Source organism: Hetaerina americana, unplaced genomic scaffold (genome assembly GCF_022747635.1).
Source record: "Hetaerina americana unplaced genomic scaffold, ioHetAmer1.1.p SCAF_3, whole genome shotgun sequence".
Taxonomy (NCBI): domain Eukaryota; kingdom Metazoa; phylum Arthropoda; class Insecta; order Odonata; family Calopterygidae; genus Hetaerina; species Hetaerina americana.
In genome coordinates this window covers 28,980,676-28,993,016 of record NW_027286874.1, presented here as the reverse complement: position 1 = coordinate 28,993,016, position 12,341 = coordinate 28,980,676, and the positions used below count along the sequence as shown (strand labels likewise).

Here is a 12,341-nt window from a genome sequence, read left to right as displayed (position 1 = left end):
CATTTTCTTTTTTTCTTTTTATAGCAGTTTATTTTTGGTATTTTTTTACCCGCCTGGAAATATCGACAGAAAAAAATGTGAAACTGATGGAAACAACTGGTATGTTTACCTTTAAGGGAGTACTCTTCCGAAACGAAATTAACGAGCTTAAAGGTTATAAAGGATGAACGGTGGTTTGAATGATTTTGGGACTTCGGTCCACTTCCACTGTAGTCTCGTGGATGAATAATAATTAAATATGCGTAGAAAATTATGAAGAAATGTGGTTACCGTGCCTGTGTTTAGTTTTGTGTTCGGTAAGTCAATTATTATTAACTTAACAGGTATATTTGCCCCACCATACCATTTTCTATCAAGAAGAAATAATTGTTGGCGCATGATTTTCAGGAAGTATATCTAGCTCGCTTTCGCGGTGGTTTTTATAGATTTTATTTTCGAAGATAGGGTTATGGAATTATGCGGACAGACAGAAAGTAATACGTTGCTTGAACGGTGTCCCCGGAACTCGGTTATCTTGAAGGGCTTCGTCACTGTCTCTCTCCCTCTCTATTGGAAGGGGGGCCGGACGGGGCAGGGAGAAAGAGAGAGAGAGAGTGCTTGCTAGCTCACAGTCCCAACAAGCTCCGTGGAAGCCGGTCGGTTGTTTCACGCCCACCTCCCACCTTGTCCAACCAACCTTCCTCCCATCCACATGTACCCTCGCATTCTCGTCGTGTACTAATATCAGGTTAGTGCGAGGATAGTTTCGGGCTATTCGTGGTTTGAATTAGACGTAGTTTTGTTAAAGGAGTCTTTATTTTTGCTCATGCACATGGTAAGAGCAGGATGAAGTTCGAATCTCCTTTCAGGTATGAATTATTTCCATAGTGTAACCCTTCCCGCATGTTTTCCTCCGCATTAATTCCTTATTTGTTTTCCCCGAAAACTTTTTCTCTTACCTAACCAACATCTGCTTGCTTCTCTTTGTCCACAGAGTGACCTGACTTGACCTGGTTCACCACCGCCCCCCAGGCCCTGGTTCCCGGCTCCCCTTGGAAACTTAAGTAGCAACGTCTGCATAAGAAACAAAACGCCTGCACCAACTACTTTCCACCCTTTCCACTTTCCCTGCACCATTCCCCTGTCCTCCCCCGCGTCACCCGCTGAGTAAATCGGGTCCCCGATTCCATTTATTCGCCCTGCCGTAGTGTATGGCACTTGGGTCATACTCAGTGAAACTGGAATCTCAACGCTCAAGCGACACCGAAATGGCATCCATAGACAAGCCTCTGCCCAATGACGACCCCACAGTCACCCTCACCATCCGGCTCATCATGCAGGGAAAGGTAGGTGGCAGAAGTCGCTTTAGGGACCCGAGTCAACAGTTTTGCGGCCGGCATGAGTTATTAAGCCAGGATGCCATGCTACTAGAAAGAGGCACGAAAGCCTTTTAGGATTAACAGGTGCATGCGTGATTCCCACTTTGCCTTGTTTGTTCCCGTTCGAATTATGTAGGCTCGTGCTTATGTTATTGGCGGATGTTGGCTTCGAGAGTTATTTGCATTGTTTGATCGTGCATAATTTTTATTTTTTATTTTTCGCTTCGATCAATGTAAAAGTAGTATTCACAAGAGTATTTTACTTGTTCGGTGCGATTGAATTGGAAGAATTTTCAACAGTTAACGCGTCTTTCTTTAATGTACGTTGTTTGTTGATTTAAGGTTATACTAGCTTCAGGTTGAGTGTGTTCCTTTCAGTTAAGTGACATTTGTTACCAGCACTTCTGTTTAGTTAATAATTAAAGTGACCAATTTAATGTATTTCGCAGTGTGTACCGAACCCCCATGAAGTATCCTATGAACAATTTTTCATTTTCGAATTATTGTGCGCCTTCTCGTTAAGTGATTATTTAGGGATATTAAAACTTGACTTGAAAATAGCAATGCGCGTATTCATGCACAATATCTATTTAAAGTCTCGGCTGCATAAGTTATTGGGAAATCATTTCTCCTTCATTGTTTAGTGCGTCATTTAAAAGTGTAGTGTGTTGTTTTTATTTCAGTCGTTTATATTTTGCCCATGTAAATTAATTCCTCGATCCGAGTATATTGCTATGAGAATGCATTGCGACGGGTATTACTTCCAGGAGGGCAAAAATGAACATTTCAACTCTAGAACAATAACTATTCCTTTTGTATTCCCGTTTTTGTCTAAACCAGTTAGTGTACACATTTTTGGGTAAAAGATTACTGCCTGTGATTATTTTGAAGCCCCTGTAACGCCATACCATTACCCTTAAAATAACCGTACGTTTTGTGGAATCACATTTTACCAATCATTATTTTCGTGAAATAAGAAAGATGTGTCTTGCCAGAAGGGAGCACTGTGTGCCAGAAGGGAGCACTGTGTTCTCTTCCTCGTCGGAGGGACTAACAGTTACATTAAACCAGCCCTTTTGGCTATCATTATTTAAGGGTGTGTAATATTTAGTGTTTATACTTCTCTCATCCAGTAATAGCAAATAATTTGAACCTGCTCGATCTAATTTAATTGTACTAATTGTAAGCATAATTTAGGTTTTTTAGTACTAGAAGAAAGACATTTTTTTGTTGGTTCTGATTTTGTGGGAATCATCGATATTGAATAACTTTGGTGGCTTTTGGCTGCGTAGCCCTGGTTCTGTATTCGAGCATTTAAATGGGTAACTTATTCCTCCTGTGGGTTTCCATCGGTAGGCTTCCCATGCAGACGGGGACAACCGTACTAATGCGACTTTTCTTCGGGAAGCATTTTAGGTGCTAATCTTATTACGCACAGTGTAGGATTTACGGGGGAGGAACTGAAGTTCTTGCTATGTCTAATCTATTCTGTTTATAGAATTTCACGGAAGAATGTGGTCTCGCCTAGTATTTCTGAATGATTACGTAATATAGCCGTTAAAAGCGTAGTATGTATGATTGGAATTGGTGACTTGGGAATATTTTTCCAATTTAACTCCATGATTGTTATACATTTTTCACTAGCTGTTTTCCTACTTCTATTTTCGTCCCACTACGCTTATATTTGTGCCAGCGTATTTACGATCAAAAACTTAACCGGTTACCCTTAAGTTCACCTCTGGGTGGGAATGTTTTAACGGGATACTCGGGATTCTCTTAGGTCTAGAATTTCGGAATTTCCCCTGGGTACGTGGGAACATATTATTATTCAATCAACAAATTAAACTATTGTTATGTTGCGGTCAAATTTCGGAATAATTTCGTCAAAGTATAAGCATAAGAGAAATGGTTGGTGGTATATGCTCGTATGCCTAGGGCATTTATTGTTGTAAAACGGGCGCACTTGAATGTGGGCTATAAAAGGCGAGGTAGGCAAGATTCTTAACATGATTGCATGTAAATAAGCAGTAAATATATTGGTTATTGTATAATGCGTTCCTGCTCCTTATAATTTTTCAAACTATTCTAGGTCTATTGTCCAGCGTGGGCTGTACTTATGGTACAGCAGTTGCGGAAACGGGTACTTTAAATGCACCATTGCTTCATTCAGTGAGAATTTTGAAACTATTGTTAAACGGATGGGACCATTTATCTAGGCGAAGTTATTTTTAAAACCTGCCAATTTTTAATTAACATATGTTTTGTGGTCTAGTAGATCTATGTTTAAACCTATGACCATTCATCAATTGATCATTGAAATCAATAATCAAAACAGTATTAATTTTAAGGCAATCATAGTTCACCATTTAAGACATAGTGAAGGTGGCGCTTGTCTTTGTATTTGTACAAAATACCGTTGTTTAAAGAGGGTTTTACATAATAGTTCTTGTGAATCTATTTTGAAAGCCTATTTGGATTACCGATCCAGAACAGATTAATAATACCGAATTCAATGCATGCATGTATTGTTTATGTGGAATGGACTTTTTGGTCCGGAAATTATAAACAAATCGCGAAAACCGCTGACGCAGTTCTTCCGGTTTTTATGCAGATATCAAAGCTGCTTATAAATTTTGGAAAGAGAATTCGGAGAAAGAAAAACAAAATCCCCCAATTTCCGAGATGTTCATGGAAATATACTGATAGAAGATGAAGACATTGTGAAGAGATGGAAGGAATACATTGAAGTACTAAAGCTATGTACTAAACCATTTGAAAATTACTCAATTGAAGGAATCTTGACGGAAGAAGACGGATTGGGCCCAGAAATACTGAGAAGCAAATTAGACAGACACATCCTTTAAAGACCTGAAAAATAAGGCATTAGGGGCTGACAAAATATACGGATAATTAATCAAGACGTAAGGTGTCAAAGAAAATGATATCCTCTTGGGAACGATCAAAAATTGAGTGGAAAATTAGAAGAGAACGTTGAAAAGAGAGTGATGATTGCAATAACGTAGAAACCAATAACAGATAAATGCGAAGAATATTATTGAGCCTGATGTCGCACGAATCGAAAATGCTTATTTAGAGAGGTAGCTGAAAATTAAAAGGAAAGAATAAAGCCTCACAGCAACTAATCGACATTATGGGCGACATTATTTGACTCGAAGGCCTTAGCCAGTAAAATAGAACAAGATGTTCAAGATGCCGAAAGCTTTTGGAATGAACTGCAACACGTAGAGGAATCAACCTTCACCTCTACAAGGACCAGATCATAACAAGCATGCAAATAAAAATCGGTAGGCGTCAAGGTGAATGGCCAAGGAATTGATAGTTCTCCGGTTCGCAGATGACATCTCAACGCGAATGTCATCTGCGAACGCGAGGGGGCCTGCTAGCAACTCTGACTGCTGTGGACTAAGAAATTAAGGAATATAACATGAGTATCAGCAAGAAGAAAATTAAAATCCTTGTATGAAAGGGAAAATCTGAAGGCAAAAATCGCAATTCGAGGAGTTAAACAGGAGAAGTTGGAATCCATCTGGGCAGCAGTAACTTTTGTGATGGAAGAAGTTAGATCGACATCCAGCAAAGAATAGCTCAGCCTAAGGACGCGTTTTTGAAGAGGAGGTGGCTGCTATGTTCAAAGAACCGGATTTTACAAACACGGAATGAGTACGCCAAAGCATTCGTATGGAGTAGGGAGTTCTACAGATCAGCGACGTGGAACATTAAAAAAGTGGACCAGTGAGAATCTAAACCTTTGAAACATGGTGCTGGAGAAGAATGCTGCAGATTAAATTCCAAGCGAGGAACGAGGAAGTACATGTACTATATATGAGCAGAAGAGGAAAGGGTCACTTGGAGAACTCTTCGGCAAAGAAGAACTAGACGAGTTGGACTCACCTTGTGGCGCAGTGGATTAGCCAGAATTGAAATTGAAAACATAATAGAAGATCCCGTGAGGAAGACCAAGGGATAAGTATTCAGGACAATTTAATAATGGAGGACTGTAGCGAACCAAGCTCAGGATTGAAATAGATGATACTGATGCAAATACAGTTGGATAATGACGTGACGAGTGCGTCTCATGATTTTTTTCCGAAAAGAATATCCCCTTAAACCTTTAATCCAAGCAAATCAACACATCCTGTTGTACCAATATGTACGTGAATCTTAAATCCTCCTAACTTCTACCCAAAGTCGTGGTCAGCTGATCTTCTGAATTTAACTTTGCGTTGACATTCATAGCTACTACACCATACCAAACTTCAAGTGTATGCGTACGGCAGAGGATATTGAAAGTTACCAACCTCCCGCGTATTCACTTGTCAATAATAGGTCTCAGGATAGATAGATATCAGGACGTGTTGCTATATTTGGTTAGTTGAAAATTTGCGACAAAATTTTCTTTCAGCTCGTCTTCGTGTGACAGTGGTCCTTTTCTTGCTGCTCGTTTCCGTGTGAATATGGTCTAACAATATTTTCCAACTCGCGGGTGTCTATTGGGATTCTCCTATGCCAAAAAAATCGTGTATGAGATTTAGATTTAGCTGGAAGATGGGTAGATACGGATCTTCATTTGTTGGCGCGTTAGGTAACGGTGGTGCCAAGTCCCCCGCTCCTGCGTCGCTTTAGTGCTCAACTTCTTCCGAATTATATTTTGGTAAGCCAGTGACGTGTTGTCTTGATAGTATTGTTGAAAAATCGGAGTCGTAACGTAATGTTCATATGTCCGTCGCAACTTCCTGTTTTGGGGAATTTCGTTATCGATCCTTCAGAGCCCCTAGATATTCACGTTCTAAGAGGACGCCTTGGTAACTTAATTGGTTTAGGCTTTCCCGGGTTCGAGTCCTGGTGAAGGTGAATGATATTTGCGCTGTGAAATATTTTTATTTCTCAATAGAACTTATCATATGTAGTAATTTAACACACACATTTGTACCTTGCTAATGCCAGTCAACTATTGCACCCGGTGATAAAACCGTGTGGAAAATTACCGAAATTTAATTATCTATTTCTACAATATAGAACGACTCCCTAAAATTTAACCAGTTTCTTTTAATTGTATGAGGAAGCGGTCTGTTATTTCTGCAATCTGCTCATTTTTTCGCCATAATTGGTCCTTTTGCAGCTAAACTTATACTTGTTAGGTTTATTATCGTCGACTTACGCTAAGTGGGAATTAAAACTTATCAAAAACGCGCTTGTATTATTTTTTCACCTTCAATAGCTATGAAGGGTTAAAATCGAGTTTTACTTTCAGGCATGAAGTCCGTTGTATGGTTCTCATAAAAATACTTTTATTTTACCGCGGCAAATGTGAAAAAGGTAGAAATTTTGACACACCCTTGCAAAATAAGGAGTTCCCAGCTGTATGCAAGTGGTTGGAACCACTGATAATGACACAGGTGCAATACGATTGTAAGTGGTATTACTTTGCTTTAGATTTGGAAGAGAAAATCAGTTGTTAATCGCGGGACTTGAACATGAAAACCAGTTTTTTCGTAATCTTGCAAACGACGAAGCCTAAGGTCTTGTAATCACTTAATTCATCTCGCTATTTAGAATTATGTTTTATTCATCACTATATTTATTTATTTTACAACTCACAATATTTATTACGTACCTGAAAATGAGCATATTCGTCGTTAGACTTATCCAAGTGAAGCATCTCCCATTCTGTACCGATGAAATGTAACATATTCGCGTATGGAAACTTATGATCATATTTTTTTGTTGAAATTACGTAGGAAGGAGGAAGAGAAAGCTTTATTCGAAAATGAAGGCTTGTAAAAGTTGGGAAGAGACGAAGAAAATAGTCTGGGGCAAATATAAGGAAGCTTTCGTGATACGTAGATGATACGCTTTAGGGACCATGCCAAACGTATCTTATTCGGTAGAATACCCAGAGTGAATATCAGAAGACATAATTTCCGAGTAAATTACTGGGAATATGCTCGGCCATTATTGTAAACTTGATTATTCCACATTTTATCCTTATCTGAAGAGAAAAAAATTAATGTCGATAGTTATTATTCTGTTGTTTTATTAAATGAAATTACATTGAATGACATACTGTTTTTATTCGCTCGCTGCTCGCTGTTCACGTAAGCCCGTATCCCTAGGCCGATGCGTTACCTTAGAGCACACGGTGTCGACTCGTTCGAAGTGGACCGAAAGCTAATGACGTCATGGTCGATGGTATCGAGCGTGGTTTTCGCTCGTATTATGGTCGCGATGTCATAGGAATGGGAAGTGATGAATTTGACCGTTCAGATTCCTTCCAGTTCCCCTCACGGAATTGAATATTTTTCGGAAAAGATTTTTTACCTAGTTAAATTAGGATTTAAACTCGTACGCGGTCTAGTGCTGATCTGAAATCTGCGATTTTATTTTTTGAAAGCTCGGCGATTTCGATAATCTTAAGTTTTCAAGAGACGATTTCATTATTAATCTTCTCTTTCACTATCATTTTTATTTAACGGGCAAGCCGCATGCTAATTTCAGCCTGGCGAAGTATCGGCAGTGTCCACCTCTTGGTTTTTACACGGGTGTACACCAGGTTGATATTGACGTTTTTTCGCTGATCGGACAAGTCTACAGGTATTGAGTGGTTCGATCGGAACGTGCTGGGGGTGAAAGTACTTCTGTGAAACACAGGTTCTGCCCTTTTGCATATAAGTGAAAACAGTTGTCAAAAATTATACTCGAATATTCGCATTCCTGGGTAGTCGAGAAAAACATTCTCATGTTGGTTCCCGGGTTAGTTCCGTGGAATCGAAAGAATACGCATAGGAAGACCCTGGGGAACCAACCTTAATGTGATGCTTACGATATCGTTTTGGTTAAAATACCTTAAAATTATTCTTCAATTCTTGAAACCTTGATACTGTTGAATGTGTCCGGTAATTTTCGGCTATTTATTCGCTGTTTCTACTATAATAATAAACAATGACAAATGACAGACGCACTTTCTTTTGCCAAATTCAAACAGGAAATGGGAATAAATTATTTTTACCAAACTTTAACAAAGACTTCAACAAATTGTACACTTTTGGGTAGAGACTAAGTGCTGTAGCCATCTAATATTTTTATATGTAGGTAGGTGGATACAATTCGTGAAATCTATGTAAATTTTGACAAAAAAGGAGTTGGTTAAAATTCAATGGTTTTCCTGCATGGTCCCATGGTAGTAATCCATATAGTTAATTATTTGCTTATAAGTTTATATCTTTGCAGCAATTAAATTCCAGCAGATACACTTGTAATTTGAATATCTGTATCAATGAATATTTTATTCATTCTTTTTTGTGCTAAGTCTGGTGATGACTTTTACTGAATTTACAATATAAAAATTTTTAGAAAAGCTTGTAATTGTAAAAAAAAATATTTGTGTATAGTCAGCAAGAGTAGGATTAGTTTCAGTAATCTGGGTAAACTTCAGTTAGTGTGGGAGGCCTACTTATCATATAGGTGAAAAATGCTTCGTTGAATTATGTTTGCACAGTCGTACCCCGGTTCAAAGTATTTAAATAGAGTGAAGGTCAAATTTGTGTGGGTAATAATGTAAGGGAAAAGTGATAATGAGTGACAAATGTCTCATATTGTTTATTTTATTGGGCGTGCTTTTTAATATTGTGATCACAATGCTTGTGTTGAAATTTGAAGTTAATTTAGGTTTGACTTATATTTGTGTACATGGCAATATAATCATGAATCCCTCACCATTAAAAACTGAAATGCATTAACACTATTATTTGTAGTTTATTAAATGTATTAATTGATTTTAAGTTTATTTTGTGTAAATTTACTCAGGAAATGATTGCTTGGTAATTTTATAAAGTTAATGTTAAAGCATGCTGATATTTTGAAATTTGCAATGGAAACGAAGTAATAAGTCATAAACTTAGTTTAATGAAGCATTTTAATGTGTTAAAGAATGAAAACTTAGTTATGCTTAAATTTTGTTTTGAGCTAAAAATGTCTGTGATGGCATTAATTATGTGTATTTCGACCCTAATGCTGTGTTGAACTTCCTTCCAATTGTAATTAAACTGGTTATGCTTAGATACAAATTGCCATTCATTTAGTTTTGAATGTTCAATACTCTGAAAAATTATTTGGTACTCTTTATTTTTAGAAATTCATGGTGAGTGAATAGCGAGATTCTTTTTGATATTAGGGAGCGGCCACATATTAGGAATTGGTGATGGGATCAATCATTTTTATATCCATGGAAATATTTCTTAAATATTTTTGCTTTTCTTAGTATTTACTGGGTGAATATGTACCACTTACATTTACAGGAAGTCGTTTACTATAAATTGTGGCAAAACCTATTTGTCAAGCTCTTGATGTTGGGTGCTTACAGATTTTTCTAAGTACATATTAAATATTATCATATTAATAGTTCAACTTTGAAACTTCAATCACATTTAAGCAATTAGTCATTAAAACCTTTGTAAAGTTTAAGTTACCGTAATTCCCAACATACTGATATTCAGAGTAATAAATGTAAACATTTTGAAATATGTGTATTTGAATTTTCATTCACATTCTCTTGAGTGCAGATTATACTGTGCACAAGCTTTGTGGTGATAATTTGAAAAAGACCAGTCTTTAAGGATTGTTCAAAATTTGTGAAAGAAAAATTAACAAATCAATTAGCTCTTAAAAGTGTATAAAATTTGGGCTTACATACTATATATCAGCTCATATGTCCCTTTATTAGCAATTTAGATAGCTTTTCATTGGAAATATTTTCTATGTGGAACTTAAAAATAATCATTATTCATTGACTTCAATGTAACAAGTATGTTTATTGTGTTTAGTAGCTATTGTAAGTGGCGTGAAGAATTTATTGATTTCAATGCCGTGCATGTTTTAAAAATGCTAAAAACTTCAGTTTTCTCTTCATATGCAGTGTTAATGAAAGTAGGTAAAGCATAGTAATGATGAAAAATGGAAACCCATTGTATATAGAGACTACTAACGGAGTGCATAGATTTTTGTAGAAGAAGAACAATTGTCAATTCATATAAAAATTTTAAACTAACCTGTATCCTTTAAGTAAACCACATTAGATGTCAAATGAATATGCTCATGAAAATGTGGGACTACATGATTAGTATGTAGTTTTATTTGTTGGAGTCTTGAATTTGATGTAATGCTAATTCCTGTCATTAGAAGTCAGCCGAGCATGTAGTTTTTTTTTAAGGTTTTGAGGAGGATTAGTCATACATTTTTGGAAAATAAATATTTTGCTGGAATCCCCCAGTAAACTATGTACAATCACTCTTGAATGTCCTCTGCTTAGTGTGAAAGATCCTTCAACTTTGGTACTACTTTTGAAAATAGCGTTAGTCATGGGTTTATGATGACAAAAAATATGAAATTGAATCTTCCATAGATGAAATGAGGCTAGTGAGCAAGCCTGTGAAGTTCAAGGGATCCTTGAAGGCACAAAATATCTGACAATACTTAAGAGAACTGGAATGGTTTTCCATCGCTAATTTTTTAAGTAATTGAGCTAACAAGGCATAACTTTTTGATTGAACTTGATTAAACGTCTTCTTTGATCCAAAAGTGTTAATATGTGTGTTAATATGAGCTCATGGCCGGAAAAAAATCACTGATAAAATGAATTCAAATGCAATTTTTATTGATTGAGTTGCCTTCATGAGCTTAGGTTCAATGGAAACCATACTGTTTCTGCCAGATTTTCACTTCTAGTCAAACAGGAAGCTCAGTGTTTGCTAACATTTCCAATGAAGAATACATCTTGAAGGAAGGCCCACAGGGATGCAATATAGTCTTTTGTGTAAAGTTGATGTTTCTTAAATTATTCATTTAACTGCTAATTAAATTGCCGCCCCGTCATGAAGTAATCTCAATTGCATTAATTAATGAGAGCAATTTTCTCCTAATATTTTTCCTTATGCCATTCATACTTTAAAAATCTGTATCATTAATGGGTAAGTTTTATTTAAAAAATTAACTATGAATGCCATTTCATACTTAGGTATCGCTTCAGTGTAGTTATGGTAGGTGAATGGTATCTAGAGTAAAGGTGAAATGATATAAAAATGAATTGATCTTATAATATGAATTAACGCCTTACCTGATAAAATTAATTAGGAAACATGGAGGCATCGCTAGTTAATTATACCTAATGGTCATTTCTGGACATTTTTTTCTATCTGTATGTTATTAGGGTCATTGACAATAAATAGTTGTAAAATTCAATAAAGTTATGTTCACTAAATGTGTAGGTATCAAACGTTATACTAACTGGTAGATAACAAAAATTAATTCAAAACTGTGAAAGAATGCCAAACTAACATCAGGGGACTAGTCTAAGGAATATACAAAAAACGAGTGCACTTATTCAACCAAGAAATTGGTTTTAACTTTCACTATATGCATAAATATTTCTGTGCATCTGAGTCAAAATGCCCTTTTTATATCATTTATGTATCATTACTGTGTGAATTATTCAGATAGTGTGCTAAAAGAAATAATTTTACTTAACTAAATTCAAAGAATTAACAAATGAGTATTTCCTTAAACATGCATATAGAAATGAATGGAGGAGATTATGTAAATATATGCGTTTAGAAATTACTGTCCTCTAAAAATCTACTCTATTGAATCTATGTTAAACAGTTTTTTATATAATTTCTCTTTATTGAGTAAATGATTCAAAGGTGTTGATTTGGAGATTAAATATGACTATATCTGGGAATTACTAGAATTTCAAGTTTGTTGCGTTCTTGTTATTATGGTTGGAATTAGAATTTTAAACTCTTGTTTAAGATGATAACTCTCTTTTAAGCATCATCAACAATTTGCCAATTAATTAGAGTTAATTATTTATTGCAGTTAGGACATATTATTTTGTCTGAGCCTTCAGTATTTCACTTAACAGTTGCCTTCGGAATTATATTAGTACTTTAAAAAGGTAGTAGAATATGA

General features: G+C 36.1%; 1 protein-coding gene across 9 annotated transcripts in view; it reads left to right on the top strand.

The window, feature by feature from the left end:
• The window catches only part of mub (poly(rC)-binding protein mub), a 43,462-nt gene that overhangs the window by 7,799 nt on the left and 23,322 nt on the right, over positions 1 to 12,341 (top strand). For 4 of the 9 annotated variants that reach the window (XM_071587861.1, XM_071587860.1, XM_071587859.1 and 1 more), the window contains exons 1-2: positions 596 to 727; positions 974 to 1,325. In XM_071587861.1, coding sequence (XP_071443962.1) covers positions 1,191 to 1,325 — 135 coding nt within the window. In that variant the 5' untranslated portion in view covers positions 596 to 727; positions 974 to 1,190. Of the gene's footprint in view, positions 1 to 579; positions 728 to 824; positions 849 to 973; positions 1,326 to 12,341 lie in introns of those variants that run through there. The other 5 variants (XM_071587856.1, XM_071587854.1, XM_071587855.1 and 2 more) reach the window with 3 other exon arrangements.